Below are 19,447 nucleotides of genomic sequence, written 5' to 3'. Positions count from 1 at the left end.
TTATGTTTGCATGCAGCTACTGTCAAGAGTTACAGTTAAAGCCCACCAAAACGTTGAACTTCTGTGTTGTTGTTTGTTTGTAACTGTATGGATGGATTTAACACAGGTGTCATGAGATCCTTAGAGTCCAACCAGCTCAGTCCACATCATTTACACTGAATTAAGATTTTACCTGAGCTGTGTCTCCTGCTATGGCTCATTCAGCCAAGGAGAAGAGTGCACAGTGCATCTTGAGATCCACTCAGGGCCCAGCAATGCCAGAGGTGGGAGCAGGAACTGATCTCCAGGCTGGTGACAAGAGACATATTTATCTAACTCCTTTATGTCCTTATGTTGTTCAGAGGAGTTTAGACTTGAAGTAATAGTAGTTTGATATTAAATAAGTGCAACTTATGTTCTTGGGCTTAATTCTTAGTGCCTTTTCTTCCTGGAAAAGTTCTACAGTTCTCAAATGTAATACTTTCTTTAAGGTTGGCTTTTTGATTTTAACAGTGTGGTAATTTTGTATCTTTAAAATTCATAGCCAGAGAGTGCCTCTGGTACTGCTAAGCTATGTGAAATGATTAAACAAGCTCAGTAAGGAATAATGTTGCTGTGCATCTTACTGGTGGGATTTGTGGTCTTTGAGAAATGGGAATGTGTGTATCACTTAATCTCTCTTCCTTGCTTTCCTTCCTTTCCAAGAAGCTGATACAGTTGTCCCACTGCAGGCAGTGTTCTGTGATTGTCTTGGTTTGCAGTGATGATGGGCTTGTGGAGAAATACAGCTCTCAGTTCCTGTTTTCTGAATATGATTGGGATGAGTTGGGTGTTTCCAGCTGGGCAACTTGTCCTTCTGTGGGGTTTGTGCAGTTGTTAAATACATTGGATGGTGTGCAGCATTCATTTTCTTGTTTTTACAGCAGGAAGGTGAAATGGAAGGTGAGGCAGTCGACGCTATTGTGGAGGAATCAGAAACTTTCATTAAGGGAAAAGAGAGGAAAACCTATCAAAGACGCCGTGAAGGTGGGCAAGAGGATGATGCTTGTCATATACCACCAAACCAAGCAGATGGAAGTGAAGTGGTGCAGGATGTCAGCAGTGGGGTGCAGATGGTGATGATGGATCAGCTGGATCCAACTCTTCTTCAAATGAAGACCGAAGTAATGGAAGGTGCAGTGCCTCCAGAAACTGAGGCTACTGTGGATGACACACAGATCATAACACTTCAGGTTGTTAATATGGAAGAGCAGCCTATAAACCTTGGTGAGCTTCAGCTGGTCCAAGTACCTGTACCAGTGACTGTACCTGTTGCCACCACGTCTGTGGAAGAACTGCAGGGAGCTTATGAAAATGAGGTTTCCAAAGGAGGCCTGCAGGAGGGGGAGCCCATGATCTGTCACACCCTCCCTTTACCAGAAGGCTTCCAAGTTGTGAAAGTGGGTGCTAACGGTGAGGTGGAGACACTGGAACAAGGTGAACTTCAGCCACAGGAAGATCCCAATTGGCAAAAAGATCCAGACTATCAGCCACCAGCCAAAAAAACAAAGAAAAACAAAAAGAGTAAGCTTCGCTACACTGAGGAAGGCAAAGATGTGGATGTCTCTGTATATGACTTTGAAGAGGAGCAGCAGGAGGGTTTGTTGTCCGAGGTTAATGCAGAAAAGGTGGTGGGCAATATGAAGCCACCAAAACCAACAAAAATTAAAAAGAAAGGTAAGGTCCCCATCTGCAAATGGATTTTGAAAATTCTTTTGTTGTGGTGATTGCAGTGTGACTGAGGCGAATGAATACGTGCAAGTGGGAGGAGAGCAGACATGCCCAATGCTGCTTGCTCACAGTGTAATAGTGCTTGACTGCAGTGTTTCTTGAGCACACCTCCTTTCTCCTCTCTATAGGCTGACAGGGAGATAATTTTCCACAAGTATGATATTGTGGCATTAATATTCTCATACAACTCTGACTGAAAAGATTGTTCTCTTTGCTCTACTACACATATAACAGTTTGTGTGCATGTTTTACATCAGGAGCCAGTGGTATAATTAATTCTGTGGGCTTTTTCATAACCAATTGCCAGATAAGGTAGATGGTGCAAAATACAGTAATAAGTACGTTTGATTTTTGTTAAAACTGTAAGTTAAGGAACCCTTTTTAGAGTGCAGAAGGAACATTAAGTGCTGGCATGCCAGTGAAAATTGAATCCAAACCAGCCACAGGCAATGCAGTTGGATTAAGTGGTGCATGGTGGTTCCTTGCAGTACTTACACCCCCAAGAATCTTTTCTCTTGTGTTACACAGTAGACCACACTACTGACAAAGACTAAAAACGATTTCCTTCATAACCAGGTGTAAAGAAGACATTCCAGTGCGAGCTGTGCAGTTACACTTGTCCGCGTCGTTCCAACTTGGACCGCCACATGAAAAGCCACACCGATGAAAGACCACACAAGTGCCATCTCTGTGGCAGGGCTTTCCGGACAGTCACGTTGCTGAGGAACCACCTCAACACTCACACAGGTACTCTTGGTCTTGCATGCATTGTGTTTATAGAGTCTGCTCTGCCATCAGCATAAATAGATTGAAGGTAGACCTTTCTTGTTTTCCTGCTTTCTCATATGGAACAAGCTAAAAAAGAGGAAATGGCATAGTTGTTTTCTGCCTGGCCAGGTCAGGTGCAGAGCTTATCCTGTTCACAGGTACAAAATTGACCCTGGGCTTGATCTCAAGTTACCTGAAGTTACAAAAATGTTTTCTTTGCCTTGGGCATTAGCACTCATGTTTTTCTCTTGTGCCTTACTGCCAAAAAAAAAGAGTGTAATTCATAATCCCTCGTTTTCTCTGCTTACTGAAGTTACGTCTAACTAGCTGGTTTCTAATGTGTAAACAACCAAGTGGTACAAAAATAAAGGAGTCTGTTTCGTTACTGAAAGGATATTAATTCTCTAAGATCTTAAATCTATTAGTTATTTATACAAAACCCCCTGACTTTTGTGCATTCTGTTGCTCTAATTTAATCTTTCAGAACATGAAAGTAGTGTTGCTAATTCACTTTAAAAACAACAAAAAAAAAATCCACAACCAGCACTGTCCCATATTTTCTTTTGTCACTAAATCTCTGTGTCACTGTCTTCCTGTCTTGCTGCACACCGTTAGGTACTCGCCCTCACAAGTGCCCAGACTGCGACATGGCCTTTGTGACCAGTGGAGAGTTGGTTCGGCATCGCCGCTACAAACACACCCACGAGAAACCATTCAAATGTTCCATGTGTGACTATGCCAGTGTGGAGGTATGGGACTTGTTACAGTGCTGACTGCCTCCTTGTGCACTTCAAAGCTTGTTCATCATGTGTTACAAACCCTGTTCTTAGGCATTTCCTCTTTGGCCATTTGGTTGAAAGGCTCTGGGCAAAAGAAATTATAAATCAGGGCTGCTCTTGGAAGCAAATGGTGGGCTTTCCTCAGTGAATCAGAATGCAGTTTGAGATCACTTACAGAAATTCTAGGTGATAACCATTTCCTCTTCGGAGACAATAGTTGTCACAGTTTCTTAAATGATTCGTCCTTTAAGCTGATGGCAGGAATTGTAGTGTGCTTGGTGTTGAAGGAGACTGACATTTCCTGCTGCAGGGGGATATCCTTTCAGTCCACAGTGCTCTCCCATTTTAGAAACATGCATTCTGCACATCACCTGTTCATGCCATGAAGGTGTCTGTAGCTAAAACTAATGAACCTTTGTCTCAGTATTGGTGAAAAGCAGCTTTGCTAATGTTAGATGATAGCTTAATTTGCCTGAGCAGATTAGACATTCTTGAATGCCTTCCCTCCATGCAGTATTGTTAGATATTTTATAGGACAGCTTTTATACTGTGAAAGGAAATTTAGCCAGATGATGAGCTACATAATTTTTAAAAAATGGGATGTCTGCAGTGGAAGAAGGCTACAGTGGGAGAGCTTCTGTAGGGGCTTCAGGGTTTTTTTTTCCCTACCCACGCTATGCCTGCAGTGCTGTCACTTCAGGTCCTGTGGTTTGAGTGCTGAATAAGTTATGTTGCAGAGGTTTTCATAGTATAAATTAGGAAAGAATAACCAAGTTGGTCCTTATGAGGTCATGCTGCTTTTTGTAGGCATAAGTTGATGATTAAGCAGTGTGATCAGGCTGGAGAAGAAAATGCCATACTGTTGGTGTTCTTGCTTTGAGCTGGTTTTGTACCTTCTAAATAAAAGCAGGAGGAGAAAAGAATTAAGTTTCCCCACACCAACAGGAGAGGCACCCCGTATCTCTCCAGGATATTTTAAAATTTCAGGCTGTCTTCAGATGCTGAGATGGTCAATAACAGTAAGGTGAGCACAGAGTCTAAAGGCCTCATTGAGTGTGGGAACAAGCATCAGGCAAGGCCAGGAGGTGAGGTAGAGTGGACAGGAGCAAGTGGCTGTGTGCAGTGGGAAAATGGCACTGAAATGTGCTTGGATGGTTTTGTGCCTAAGTAAATATAAACTGCCTTAAACTCTTGACTGGTTTCTTGTGGTTTTGGCAATCTGGCCTGCTCATTTGTGCTAACTTCAGCCTTGCCCTTGGCTTCCAGGTTAGCAAATTGAAACGCCACATCCGTTCGCACACCGGGGAGCGCCCGTTCCAGTGCAGCCTGTGCAGCTATGCCAGCAGAGACACCTACAAACTGAAGAGGCACATGAGGACCCACTCCGGTACTGATGCCCTGTTCTCTTAGTGTCAGAGTGCTGAGGCTGTAGTGTCTGCTGACACAGAGGAGACAAATATTATTGTGTAGTTTAATATAAAACCTTTATAAAGTGTGTAGCTGAAGAGAATGCACCACGTTTTGTAAGCACTTGTAAATTTAAAACCGGGTTGAATTACTGCACTGAGAAATGAGCTTGGTGGATTCTGATTTCTAGTTTGCTTGTGAGGTGGTAAAATGCAGGCACCTCTAGTATGAACAGAAGAAACAACTTCTGTTTGCAGTGTTCCAGCTGAAGTGTAGAGCCATTTGCAGTTTCATGCCTCAGTGCATTTTTAAAAGCATCTCATGCATGTTAGTTCTTAAAGATGCTAATTTTTCTTCAATATAAATAGGGATGATTTTAGCACAGAATGTTACTGCAGTGCCAAATTAATCATATTGCTAAAATTGAAGGGGAGAAATATGTCCTTTTATGTATACATGAACATTCAGAACCTCCACCCCAAAAAATCTGATGTCACTTGCTCTCTTCTGGCAGCATGTAGGTCTTGCCTGTATTTCTCAGAGTAAGAATAATTTAACTTCCTTAAGGATTTAACTTCAGTTTCTTTGTAGAAAAACACTTACTGTACCTATAACTTGCAGAGAAATATGTTATTGAGCACTTTGTAGAATTACAATTTCTGTTGTCTAGCTGTGTGTTGCAAGTTTCTGGGAGTTGTTTGGGGCTTCTTGGTGAGATTTCTTCTTAATAAAAGTACTTGTTCTATTTTTCCTTTTGCTCCTGAAGGAGAGAAGCCATATGAATGTTACATCTGCCATGCTCGCTTCACTCAGAGCGGTACCATGAAGATGCACATTCTGCAGAAGCACACAGAGAATGTGGCCAAATTCCACTGTCCTCACTGTGATACTGTTATAGCGAGAAAGAGTGACCTGGGTATGTGTCTCCCAAATGTGGCCATTTGCTGAAGATGGTACAAAACTTCCCAGAATTAGAGTTCACATAACCCAACTGCTGTCTCCTAACCCAAAACCCAGTGTAGTAACTGCACAACATGAAGCACAGCTTCACATATGGGGCTGGTAAAACACACCTTTAGCTTACCATAGCTCCTGCAAGTTAGAACAATTTTCAGTTTCATCTCATTATTTGAGTCTTTTTTCCAAACATGCAAGGTAAGTTACTGTTTGCCTGTAGATACAAGGCATTTATTGAACTTGGACTGAGATTTCAACAGCATAAGGATTGGGATCTGAAAAGCAAGAAGATCACTTGGCTTAACCTCCTGCACATTGGAGGCCATTAGTTTTCATGCAGAGATATTTTCATCAAGTCAAAAGATTTTAATTAGAGCAAGTATTTAACTTTGCAGGATTTGGAGCTGTGTGCTCAAAAAAGCCCTGAGTCCTTGCAGTGGGGCATTCCTGATCTAGTGCGCAGTGCCCCGTGTGATTCCAGCAGGCAAGCTCTTATGTTTCTAGAAGGTGACAAACAATATTGTGCCTGGAACAGCTGAGGGAAAGGAAGGAGCCACGATTTGGCAGAACTTTCTGTCTTTAAACAGAATATCACCCAAGTAATGGGAAGGCAGGCTCCCTTCCAGTAAAGACAAGTGCTACAGTGAGAGGCAGTTTGAGAGGAAGGCAGTCAGTTGATGTCAGGAGCAAACAAGCTGATTTACAACAGAGGAAAATTGATGTTAGCTATGAAGAATTTTTCTTCTAATAATGCTTTAATCTACCCTAAGCTACCTCGTGCAGCTGTGGTATGCTCTTAGTTGGAGGATTTTAAAGAAGTGACTAAAACCTTCTGCGGATTATCTGCTGGTATCCCTGTTGCCTTCTAGTCCTGTCACTCTGATTTCTAATCCTGCCGAAAATCCTGTTTCCCCCCCACTGAATTACCTGGCTTCTGGCTGTATCCAGGCAATTCAAGTTAGTCTTAAACATAGCAGTCCACAAGACTTTAGTTTGACAATCATGTATCATCAAATTAAGTATCCTGAATCAGCACAGATTGCAACTAATAACCAAATCTGGAATCCTGTAGAAAATCATAATGGAGTTTTTCTGGGAGCTCTTTCTGTCTAGAAATTATTCTAGTTGGTTTTACTTGCGAGTCCTTCAGGTTTTTAGTTGAATCGTAAATTAACTATTCCACTGTTTTGGCTGAGCTTGAGAGGGAGGATCACTGATGAACTGTGGGCTCATCTTTCATTCTTGGAAAGCCATGGTGGTGAAAGCTTTTGGTTCTTTTTCCTGTAGGTGTCCACTTGCGGAAGCAGCATTCCTACATTGAGCAGGGCAAGAAGTGTCGCTACTGTGACGCTGTGTTCCATGAGAGGTATGCCCTCATCCAGCATCAAAAGTCCCACAAGAACGAGAAGCGCTTCAAGTGTGACCAGTGTGATTATGCTTGCAGACAGGTAAGCTGGGGGCACTGGCACCCCTTAAGAGTGTTAGGACAGGAGCTGAAAGTGCAGGATGGAAATCTTATCTTTTAGGTTTGACCAGCTGTCAAGATCAAATTAGCTGTCTAAATTTTTTGAAGGGTGTAAAGGAGAGTACAAGTGGCCTTTTCTTGGTGTGATTCTGTCCTGTACAGAAGAACCTTCTAATTCATAACCTTCATGTGCCCCTTGACTAAGGAATAAGAGTCCATATAGGATGGGAATAGCTAGGACTGAATATGCCATCAATCAAGATGTTCTTGCATTGTTGTGGAATCACTCTTTTCCTGATATTAACCATAAAATTTTGGCCTTGTTTTAGCTGAAAATTCACTTTTCTATATCCATTTACACGAGTTTCCATTTTTCCTGTCCATGCCAGGAGCGGCACATGGTCATGCACAAACGGACCCATACTGGAGAAAAGCCTTATGCCTGTAGCCATTGTGATAAAACCTTCCGCCAGAAGCAGCTCCTCGACATGCACTTCAAGAGATACCACGATCCCAACTTTGTCCCTGCTGCCTTTGTCTGCTCCAAGTGTGGCAAAACATTCACTCGCAGGGTAAGGGAATATGCTTTGAACTGGGGAGGGTTGGGATGGAATGAGGTGCTTTTAGCCACACGGAGGGAAATGTTTACCCAAAAGGAAAGATGGGTGAAGTGCCGGGTAAAATATGAATCTTTTAATAGAGCCCTTCTCCTTGAGAGGGAAGGAGAGGAGAGAGAATTGAGAATTGGTACCAACGAACATTAGCGTTCACATCATGAGCAATGTGGAAATGCAACTTCATTCATAAAGTTAATGAATGCATCTGTTTCCCCTAAAGAATCTCTCTTTAAAAAGCAAAAGACAGTTACCAGAAACGTGTTTGAAAATACAGAGCCAGAATGTCTGATCTTGAATTGGATGCATGTTTTAACTTTTCTTGTGTTTTTGATCTTCCACCAAATAGAACACAATGGCCAGACATGCTGATAACTGCTCTGGCCTAGATGGTGGGGAAGGAGAGAATGGAGGAGAGACAAAGAAAGGCAAACGTGGCCGAAAGAGAAAGATGCGTTCTAAGAAAGAAGATTCTTCTGATAGTGGTAAGAACAGCTCAGTACCTTCTGAGAGTTACAGGTCTGTGATTCACTGTGTGTGTTAGCTGCTGGTTTGCCAGTTCTGCAGGTTTCTTCTGGCACTTGAAAGAGTCTTGTCTGGTTGGCAAACACAGAATATGGTGATACATGGCCAAGTAGAGAGGGATGTACTGCCTGTGAGGGATAATAAAGATCCTGCTGTCCCAGGCCTGTTCCAAGACAGTAGTTTAAAAAACACTTTCTGACATCCCTTGTGTCAGCTGTGCCATTCCTGCCCTGCCTGTGTGGGAAACTCTCTGGTGATTTTTTTGCCTCCCAAAGGAGGCTGCGTGGTTCTGCGGTGCATTGCTATGAAATGTTACTTGATCATTCTTCACCGTTACTGTGTGGCATGTCCCTACAACTCCACCACTGAATAGTTTGGCTACTTCTGTGGAGAGAGGCAGGCAACATCCAAGGGAGTGGTGGAGATTAATACTGTATATGAAGGAAAAACTCAGTCCTACTCCTGTCTCCTGGTAGAGGAAAAACTTCCCCATGTCTTCAACAGGAAGAGCCAAGTAGAGTCTCAAGACCAACCAGTTCAAAGATGATTTTGCAAAGGGAGTGTTGGTGATTAGTCTTTTATCTGGAGTGCTTTATGTAATCAGGGGGTGTAAGTTGGGAGAACAGGGGTATTTCTGGCTAGACAACGCATATCTGAAAATCTCATATGGCAAACAAGTTTTAGAATGAGTGTGATCAAATGATTTGCAAACCTTGATTCAAAAACTATAGAAATTGATGCTTAAATTCATGTTTGTATAGATTTTTGGGAAAATTAATTAGGTGAATTAAGCACATTTAACTAATTATGCATTTAAAACATGAAAACGTAATGGAGGCAGGGTAAAATAACTGATGGAAGGTAATTCAAAATGTGGCATTCTGGAGTATTGCATTCTTAGTACCTGATTTGAAATCTTCCTGGGAGTTCAGCCTGTTCTGAAAACTCACATTTTATTTAGTTGGTTTGGTCTGAGTTCAAAACAGTTTTTTGTGGGGGAAGCTCGCCAAAAGTCAGGTTTTTTAATGAGCTGATGATATGCAGTGAATGATGCCCAGGCTCTAGGCTGAGGGAATCCCCTCAGCCTCAATGGAAGTGGCAAATCTGGGTTGACCTCAGAAGTCATTTGATAGGTATGAAGAATGGACCAGTGAGAGCTGAGTAGCTGTAAGATGTGTGCTGATCACCTGCTTGAGAATTGCATTATTCACTGTTGTGTTTATTTGGAGATCTGCAGTTTCATGAGGTTTGGCCACTACTAAATACCTAAAAATTATGAGCAAAGCTGGGATGAAATAGATCTGTGTTAATTGAGGTGGGGTGGGGGGAGACCAAATAGTGAATGATAGTTTTGTCTCCTGGCTGTCCAGCATTAGACAGAATGTTAATTGATGGACATTGTGTTGAGGGAGAATGTCAAGAACCTCTAAAAAGGTGGGACCTGAGAAATCCAGTGAATAAATTCTTCATGAGGGGTATTCCTTGAGTGACTAAAGTCTTGCAGCATGTACATGTTCCCAGGGTGCGTTGGGGTTTTTCCCTTTAGTCAAATATAAGGAAGTGTCCCTGTGGCTCATGTATTCTTGAGTGAAGCTACTCCTGTAGTGAATAGCCTTAAAAATTTAAAGGTAATAATTTTGCTGTCCAAGCAATATTATCCTCTTTGACATCTCTCACTGCTTTTTGTCTGCTCTGGGTTTGCCCAGAGCATTCAGAATGTGTCAATGGTCCTCACCTATTATGTTTAAGGAGTGTTGTGAAGAATAAAGTGTAGAGCTTGAGGGTAGGAAATGCCTGTTGGGTTCTCCTGTTTCACAGAGATCCTGGAATGGCTGCTACAGCACTTTGCATAGGATCTACCTCTTTTATCCTCTTTCCCCTCTATTTTCACCACACTTCTTGAAATCGCCTCATCCCCTCCCCTAAACATCCTGCAAATAGTCCTGTGTGATCCAAAATGGCCTTCCTCTTGCATCCCATTGTGTCCCAGCCAGGAATTCCCCAACACCCCATAGAACCAAAGGTGATCTCAAGAGCTGCTTCCCATGACTCATTGGGATGGGTTTCATACCTGGTGGCTCTCCTAGGAGTGTCCTGGACAACAAGTTTGTTCCTCAGAAGCTGTGAATTTGGGCTCCCGCCTTCCATTGTGCGATGCTGTGCTCCTCTGTGTTGTGCAGGTGGGACTTGGATGGGCAGGTGGGACTCTGATGGGTTTGGGAGTAGCTCAGCCATTTGTTATTTGGTCTCCCTTGTGCTGTTGTTTCTGAGCTCCTTTGTGCATGTGCAGAGTAGCTTTTACCACATAATCTAACATAATTTAATTACCTTTTGCTTTCTGAAGGACAGCTTGTTCCCTCTGAGGGTAACAGATTAACGATCTGTGGCAACAGCTTCTGAACAAAGGCCTTACTTGCCTTCTTTCTCAGCAGAGTTGACTCCTTCAAATCCATCCCTTTTGAATGGGATTTGATGGTACTTCTCTGTAGATGGATGTGTTTTGTTCTTGTTTAAACTGAAGATTTATCTGACATCCTTTCTTACAGAGGAAAATGCTGAACCAGATTTGGATGATAATGAAGATGAGGAGGAGACAGCAGTAGAAATTGAGGCTGAACCAGAAGTTGAGCAAGAGGCTCCTGCACCACCTCCCAGTAAGAAAAGAAGAGGAAGACCACCAGGCAAAGCTGCTGCACAACCAAAACAATCCCAGCGTAAGTCACTAATTGAAGCTTACCTTACCCTGCTTGCTTGAGCACCTTTTTCCTTGCATTTGGCCGTTCTTGTAGATGTGATCCCTACAAATGAGATTATTTTAAAAGTAGGTAACTGTACTTGTCTCTACATTGCTAAGAACTCACCTTGAAATTTATTGCAAGGGTTTCCTGGTCATGAGGGAACATGGCCACTTCAGGCCGTGCTAAAAGAGAAAGGCTGTTATTTTTTGTTTAGTATTGTTTCATTTCATAGTTATGCAAACTGCTCATTTCTTTTTGTACCAGTTGTGGTGTCTCTGCCAACATACAGTCCTTGGGAAAACAGCTGTCAGTAAAAACATCACGATGTTCTTACCTGGCTAGCTTTTGCAGGTATTGCCACAAATGAACTTGCTTCAGGCCGTTAGTTCTCAGCAAGGACCAGTGCAGGTGTTGTTTCAACTCCACAGGGATGTGGTTAAGAATAGACATTGTAACTGTGCAAAGTCAAAATAAATAAATTTTAGGTTCAAAGTAGGATGGGAAATTAGTTCCTTTAAGGAGGTGTGGTGGCTTCCTCAGGGGCTTGGCTGTCTGCTCAGTGATACAAAGTGTGGCCTGTTTTCTCTGTGGGGTTATTCTGTGGAAACATTTAAAGCTGAATTTGTCATCACTAAATTCCCCTGAAGTTTTTGCCTTAGGCCCATGTATCGACATGGGGTTTGGTTTTGTTCATTATTCTGCAAAATCCATTGTTTGAAAAATGTTTTAATATGAAAATGCACATTGGAACTGTTGTACTGGGGGCCCGTCTTCATAAAGGGGCAAGAAAATAGATGCTTGATGCTTGGTGAATGAGGTGGGTTGAATTGCTCCCCACTGATGTGGCAGTGCTTGCAGTGGGCCTCACCTTCCCTTGCCATGGAATAGTCTTACCAAAGACTTGCTTGAGGCATGCAGGCTGGCTCTGGAAACAGTAAAATAATCTGTTTCTCCCCCCCTTCTCCTTTGTTTTTGCCCTTCCAGCTGCAGCAATCATTCAGGTTGAAGACCAGAACACTGGTGAAATTGAAAACATTATAGTTGAAGTGAAGAAAGAACCTGATGCAGAAACAGCAGAGGAAGAGGAGGAAGCTCAGCCTGCTGTAGTGGAAGCTCCCAATGGAGACCTCACCCCTGAGATGATTCTCAGCATGATGGACCGGTGATGGAGGAAGACCACGTTGGCTGACTGAACTGGCCTGGGCTGTGTTTAAGCGGCTCAAATCTATTTTTTTCCTTTAATCTTTTTTCTTGGCTTTGGGAAGTGCATCATTTTAGACCATTTTACCAAACATACTGGGAAATAAAACGATGTTAGAATGTGATTTAACTAGAACTTGCTGTTTTATGTTAGCATTACAGGATCATGGAACATTAGGAAATATTTTGGAGTCCTTGAGGGTTTCCTCGGAGATGCTTGATTTAGTTTTGCTCTGAACTGCATTGTAAAGCTGGTCCAAGGGCCGTGTTTACATGCACCAAGTTTTAATATACAGAAGTGGAAGCCTTGACTAGATTATGTGGAAAACCACTCCGGACTTGCCCTTCCAGTTCCCAGAGTCCTTGAGCCTCTTCTCTCAGTAGTGTTTTTAACTGTAAATGCAGACTTGGGAGGGTTCTAGACTTTTGAAATGTTTTTTTGGTTGGTTTTTTTGTTTTTTTGTTTTTTGTTTTTGCTTTCTCCCACTGAGTAGCTCCGGTTCTCCAAGTCGGCTGCACATGGTAGTTTTGGCATGCTCCAACTGGTTTCTGTCCTTAATATGCTTTGCTTTCTGCAAAGCATTTCTGTAATGGTCAAGCTTGTAAATAACTTTTTTTTTTTTACATTTTAATCTTTTTCCATTAATTAAGAGGTATGCAAAAATGCAGTTTAAAGAAACCCCAGTATTCTAATTCCTTTCAAATTAAGTGACAAGAGAATTGATAGAGTGTAAATGTTTGAAAAGCTGTTGATAAGGTAGAGAAAATACCCAGACTATTGCTTGCAGAACAAGAGAAACCCACATGTGAAATCTGTTTTTGAAGCACAAAAAAAATTGTATTTTATAGAATCTTAGACTGGCTTGGGTTAGAAGGCACTTTTACAGACCATCTAGCTCTACCCTCCTGCCACAGGCAGGGACACCTTTCACTAGACCAGCTTCCTCTGAGCTCTGTCCAACCTGGCCTTGAACACTTCCAGTGATGGGGCAGTAATTTTCTCTGGACAACCTGTTCCAGGGCCTCACCACCCTCACAGGGAGGAATTTCTTCCTAATAGCCCATCTAACCCTGCCCTCTGTCAGCTTAAAGCCATTCCCTGTTGTCCTGTCTCTCCATTCCCTTGCCAAAAGTCCCTCTCCAGCTCTCTTGTAGGATCCCTGCAAGGTTCTGTAAGGCCACAATTAGGTCATCCCAAAACCTTCTCTTCTCCAGGCTGAATAACTCCAGCTCTCTCAGTCTTTCCTCATAGGAATGGTGCTCCATCCCACAGATCGTGTTTGTGGCCTCCTCTGGACTCGCTCCGACAGTTCGATGTCCTTGTCCCAGGGATCCCAGAGCTGGATGCAGCGCTGCAGGTGGGGTCTCACCTGAGTGGGGCAGAGGGGCAGAATTCCCCACTTCCTGCTGCCCACTGGGCTCTGTATGCAGCCCAGCACACATGGCTGGGCCATGTCCAGTCTCTCCCACCAGCTCCCCCAGGTCCTTCTCCCCAGGGCTGCTCTGGATCTGGTCATTCCCAACCTGGATTGATCCCAAGGGTTGCCCCAACCCAGGTGCACCACCTTGCACTGGTCTTGTTAAGCCTCATGAGATTCCCAAGGGCCACTGTTTGAGCTTGTCCAGGTCCCTCTGGATGGCCTTGTCCTTCAGGTATGTCACTGCACCCTAAGCCTGGTGTTACCAAACCTGCTGAGGTTGTACTTCATCCCTTCATCTGTGCCATTAACGGTGATACTAAATAACGCTGGTCCCAGTATGGACCCCTGAGGGGCACCAGTCACTGCTGTCCATCCAGACTCTGAGCCGTTGACCACTGCCCTCTGGATGTGACCATCCAATCAATTTGAAACATATAATTAACCTTTTTGAGTTATAATTTCACAAATACATTTTCTTTGCTCTATCTTGTAGTTGTATTTTGTGTTTATGAATCCTATGTTAAGACAAAAGTGGTGATTTATGAGTGGGTCACTGCAGCCCTCAACCTGGGCCAGGAAATTTTATTAATAGGTCAGTAATTCTACAATTTTTGAATCTCTGGTAAAGACGAAAAAAGGAATAATGTGAAATACAAATGATGCCTGTATATGAAAATGTCACATGTTAAAATATGTAAGCTTTTTATAGAGCCTCAGTCTTGCTGATTTCAAACAAATTTTTCTTCTATGTATCGCTTTTAAGAGAGCTATCAGTTTAGCTATCAGACTCTAGGTTGATGCATTTTTGTACTTAGCTGTACTGTGTGATATTTTTCATTATTTTAGGAAGCCAACATGGGAAAAAAATACTGTTATAAAATATGTAATGGGGTTTGAAAGCTGGGAAGGAGAATATACTGCTGTACAGCTAATAAATAATAACGGATTAACACGTGTGCTCACTGCCTGCTTTCTTTGTGTACATCATCGGTGCGACCTGGCAGCCATCTCCAGATGGAAAAGCTGCTCTTCCCAGAAGGATGCTGTCAACAGGGACTGGCTCCTTTCTCGCTGCAGGTGTTCTCTCTGCCCCATGCCAAATGCAAGGTACCTGTCCATGACCTTAAATCAGGGTGTGCTGCTCTGTGTGTAGGGGAGGGAGGATGTAAAAAGCAAATGTTGGTGTTGACAGCTTGAGCTTGGAGTAACATGGGAGTAGTTGTTACTTCTGTTTGTTTTGACTGTGGTTTTAAATGGTTATAGCTGATGGTTTAGTTAACAGGAATATTGTTTCCATTTCATTCTGAAAAATGGGACTGGTACTTGGTGTGGTGTGCTTTTTTAGTTATCTATGACAGCAACGTAGGGTGCCAGCTGTGGGCAGTCACTGCAGGTTCAGGATAGAACCTCCTACTGCTGGTACAGGAGTCACTGCAAATGGCACTACTTAGGAGACTGTAACCAAGCACAAGAGCTGCTAGTTCTGCCTTTCACTAGGTGTTTGGTGACTGGTCTTGAGAGATGGTCCTTCTATGACTTGCAAAGGAAAGCCTGTCTGGAGGTGGAAGCTTGGAGTCCTGAGCAGGCTGGAGGCTTGTTGCAGCAGGTGGGAGAGGTTGTGTAAGGGCTGCTTTGGTGAGAAGTCAGGTCTGGCTGAGAAACGGGTAAATCCTCAGGTGCTTTCCCAGCTAGGCAAGGAGCTTGTGTGCTCAGAAGCCAAAGATGTTTTAGTCTGAGGCAGTGCTGAGGTGGTTTTACATAAGCCTGAAGCTAGGGAGGCTTTGTGGTGAGTGGGAAAACCAAAGGTGTCCTTGGGATCTGTAAGAAGGAACACTCTCATATCTTAAACCCTGTGGCTCAACCCGCTGTTGACAAGTGGGGTGTGAAGGATGGTGCCGTGGCTTTGTTTTAGGTGGTGGGCCAAGGAGGTGCCGCACATGCTCCAGCAGAGACCCCCTTGGTCTGTGTGAGTGTTCCATGTGCAGCAGCTTGTGCTGTAGTACTCAGAGCTGGGTGACACCAAACCAGGTGCTGCAGCTCTCCTGGAATTCAAAAGAGCTGGGAGAGGTGGCTGTGTGTGAACAGCTTAATGGGAGGCTGAAAGGAAGAAAGCCTGAGAGGTGTATTTGTCCAAAGACCACAGGTGTGGTTGGTGCTGAGTGGCCTCTCTAGTGTTCATCTGAGGAAATGCCAGTCCATGAAGGGTTATGGGCTTTGACCATGTGCTGACCTCATACTCCATCCCTTAAGCCCTTCATGTGCCCACCCCTGAGGTGGCACTGCTGGTGGCTTGGCCAGTCAGGGCCCAGGTGAGCACCACCATGCCAGGAGTCCATGACTGACAGCTCAGCCAGGGTATGGGTGGTCTGGGGATGGAGCAGGGCACGGCCTCACCTTTAGCCAAGCCTGGCCGGCCCCTCCCACCAGACACAGGCACTGGCAATCCAAGAGGTTTTGACATGTGCAACATCCAGTCTCTGACAGGTACCCGCCACAGTTCCATCACCCTGCTGTGATGCCCTTGCAATTGCCTCTTGCAGTGCCAGTGTCCCTGGAGCTGTAGGCTCGACAGTGCTCTGATGCTTTAGCCTCAGGGCAGCTTGTCGCTGGGGCTGAGGGGCCCGTTCCTATGGGGGGGTCCAGATCAGAAAGGTGTAGGAGCAGCAATGTTGGGGCCTTGCCATGGTCGCCTTGGCAGCAACTGGCCTTTTCCAGCACCAGTGTTCCTGGAGCTCTAGGCTCTTTGGCTCTCACCCCTAACCCTAAGTGTAACCCTAGCCCTTAACCCAGACCTGAGGAGCAATTACTGAGCGACCTTTTTATTGTGATTCTAAAACCTTCTTCACAGTCCCCAGTAGAGGTTTAGTGAGGATGGAAGCTGTCACCCTGTGGCCATCCTCCTTTTTTCCCCAGCCTGGTGTGTTACCTTGCGATCTGCTCAGTTGACCTGGTTTCTCTGTGCTTGCTCAGTCAATGGTCCTGCTATGCAGACTGGGTTTTATTTGATTTGAGCTGAGGCTCCTGCCTTGGGCAGTGATCTCTGCTTGTGCCTCTTGCAGGCTTCTGGTTTGCCCTCAGAGGAGCTGTTCTGGAGAGATGCAGATCAATATCCCAGCCTGCTGCCAGGGACACACTTCCAAACCCTGAATATGGACAGAACAATTCTGCTCAACCCAAGAGCTGTTATCAGTGCTGGAACAGCTGGGCCTTGGGCTCTGAGTGGAAAGCCAGGGCTGGGATGGATCCAAGGAGCATTGCTGCCTCTGCCAGTGGCTTGGCCTGGCTGCCATCCCTGGTGCTTCAGCTGCTCTTCTCTGCTGGACACAGAGGAGGTGTGTTGTTCCGGACATCCTGATGTGCCTGGGCTTGCACAGAGGCAGGGAACACCTGTGCACATGGATATCTGCCCCACTCCTGGAGTACATGTCCTGCTGCACTGCTGCTCAGAATGTTCCAGCATGTGGGAACCAGTCTTATGGGGAATGAGCTTTGGATGCAGCTTGCCTGGAACTCCTCTGTGCTTCTAGTCTTCCATAGAAGCCATTCTGATGTGTGAAAGGGGACAGCTGCTCCCTCTGTGTCCTGAGATCCTTGCATGACAAAGCTGGGAGATGGTGCCCTTTTGAGAAGTTCAGATACCAATAGCCTGGCCTTCTCTCATCCTGGGAAAAACGTGGATCCAGCCAGGACTTCTGCTGGTGGCTGCTGACTTCACTGGGTGGTGAACACCCCGTGCCCTTCATCCTCCTGGGGCTCATCCATCCACTGGTGTAGCTCAGGAGGCTTGAGGAGGTGCCTCAGCAGAGGTTGGTCCTTTCCCTGAGCCATATTGTCCCCAGTCACCTCCTTGAAAAGAGCTTGTGCTGTGTTGGGCTCTGGGAAGATGCCATCCCTGCAGGGAGATACTTCCTGCCTTCACCCTCACACAGAAGGTGGTTTCAGAAGCCCCGAGTGCATTGTAGGCAGGAGGGCAAAGTCACCCATCCCTTCCAGGGACTACCTTCTCCCAAGTCATTCAACCTGTGGGAAGGCTTGGTGAGCTCCTGGTTGGCAGATTTCAGCCTAGAGCTTGGAAGTTTGTCAGAAAGGGGCAATTTAGGGGAAGAAGGCAGCTGTCACCATCTATCCTGGTGGGTGCTGGTCACAGGGACCAGGCTGCTGGCTGAGAGCAGCTCTGCCTGTCTCTCAGCACCTTTCCTGAGACTCTAATGGGGCCAAGTTGAGCCAACAGTGGGAAATCTGAGTCCAGGGAAGCTCTGCAGCATGTCATGGGACACAGGAGCGCTTCCTGGTCCAAAACCTTCCTGGATGAGTGGAGTGCTTGATGTGCTCAGTCCCATTGCTCCAAGGAGGTCACCTGGCCCTTGCCTTGGGACAGCAGTTTTGACACTTTTACAGAAGGGCTGGGGCATTTCTGTTCTGGAAAAGCCCTTCTTCAGTATCCTGCCATGGGCACCAGCATCCGTCCTCCAGAGAGCAGCCTGCAGTGGGCACTAGCACCCACCTCCATTAGCTCCCTCTGCAGATTCCCAGTGCAAGGTGATGGAGCTGGGCTGGCTGCCCAGTGCTGGGAAGGGTAGAACTTGCCCTTACCCCACACACCAGTCATCTTCAGGCAAAAATATGTCCCCATGAAGCACCTCAGGAGATAGAGAGAGGTCATGGATCCTCAACCCTGGAAGGCTGGAGCTACGGGGAGATGCTACTGCTTCGTGCCGGGAGGGGTGTCCTGCTCACCCAGGGGAAGCCACACGGGAGAAGAAGGGTGCTGGGTAGTGACGCCCTCTCCTCCCGGCGGGGCCGGTGGGCCGTGGGCACCGTCGCTTTCATTTCGCTTCTCTTGCTCAGGCGGTAAATCTCGCCTGACGGGGCAGGAAGAGGCACCGGGAGGGGGAGGAGGCACCGAGGCGGCGGCGCTGCCGGTTGGTAACCTCAGCGCTTCCTCCCGGCAGGGTGCCTTTCCCGCGGCGCCCGAGGATGCTGCCGTGACACCCGCATCCCCGGGCAGGTGACCCCGTGGTCCCAACCATGGCCGTGTCCCCCAGAGGGATCCCCACCGAGCTGCAAGGTAAGCATCGCCCGCCGCCGCGCTGCCGGGGCATCGCTGCCACATGGAAGCCGCCCGCACGGGGCCTGCTTGGCCCCGGTTTGCCTCGCTGGGGGTGGCAGAGACACCTTTGGGTCCCTCAGCTGCAACAGCTGAGGTTCAGGGGGGCCCATGCAGTGTCTGGGGCTTCCTCTTGTCTGCAAAACTCATTTGCCTGAGGATGGACCCTGGACCAAGAGCATCCCCAGATAACCTGGCTCCTCAAGGATGGGATTCTGCGCAGCTCAAGCTGCCAGATCTGTGGGTGCAGCTTGGTGCTGCTCAGTCCCATAGGCTTGGGCTCCTCTGGCCAGCTGGGGGTCCCCAGAAGCTCCCCAGGAAGGCACAGCCTGCAGCTCAGCATGGGAGGGTGTGAAATACCACTGCTCACAGCCTTCCTTTGGCTGATTGAAAAAGCAAAAGGCCACAGAGGTCCTGGGGTCCTTCAGCCTCATCAGCCCTATCGAGGCTTGCAGTGAGGTGGGAAGGAGCTGGGTCACTGTGTCCCCACAGCCTCAGGTCCTGGGGATGTGTGGCTCAAACCACTGACCCATGGGGCTTGATGTCATTGTGAAAGCCTGGTTTGCTCTGCACAGTGATGGACAGCCGTGGTTTTGGTCCTGTTTCTCCCACAAGAGGCATGAATCAGGAAGGCACAGAGGTGGTGCTCAGGGCAGGAGCAGTGCTCACACTGGCCCAGTGACAATGGGAGTGACCAGTCTGTGACCTTGGGGTGGC

The 19,447-nt window shown here is 46.0% G+C and overlaps 1 protein-coding gene across 6 annotated transcripts in view; it reads left to right on the top strand.

The window, feature by feature from the left end:
- CTCF (CCCTC-binding factor) overlaps positions 1-14,573 on the top strand; it is a 34,701-nt gene extending 20,128 nt beyond the window's left edge. For 5 of the 6 annotated variants that reach the window (XM_053952926.1, XM_053952928.1, XM_053952924.1 and 2 more), the window contains 10 exons: positions 903-1,695; positions 2,326-2,496; positions 3,133-3,266; positions 4,563-4,683; positions 5,470-5,619; positions 6,948-7,108; positions 7,515-7,697; positions 8,089-8,224; positions 10,811-10,978; positions 11,987-14,573. In XM_053952926.1, coding sequence (XP_053808901.1) covers positions 903-1,695; positions 2,326-2,496; positions 3,133-3,266; positions 4,563-4,683; positions 5,470-5,619; positions 6,948-7,108; positions 7,515-7,697; positions 8,089-8,224; positions 10,811-10,978; positions 11,987-12,168 — 2,199 coding nt within the window. In that variant the 3' untranslated portion in view covers positions 12,169-14,573. The remainder of the gene's footprint in view (positions 1-902; positions 1,696-2,325; positions 2,497-3,132; positions 3,267-4,562; positions 4,684-5,469; positions 5,620-6,947; positions 7,109-7,514; positions 7,698-8,088; positions 8,225-10,810; positions 10,979-11,986) is intronic. The other variant, XM_053952930.1, reaches the window with a different exon arrangement.
- Positions 14,574-19,447: the final 4,874 nt, after the last annotated feature.

Source organism: Vidua chalybeata, chromosome 11 (genome assembly GCF_026979565.1).
Source record: "Vidua chalybeata isolate OUT-0048 chromosome 11, bVidCha1 merged haplotype, whole genome shotgun sequence".
NCBI lineage: Eukaryota > Metazoa > Chordata > Aves > Passeriformes > Viduidae > Vidua > Vidua chalybeata.
Note: the sequence above shows the minus strand (reverse complement) of the source record. Positions and strands in the feature narration are given on the sequence as shown.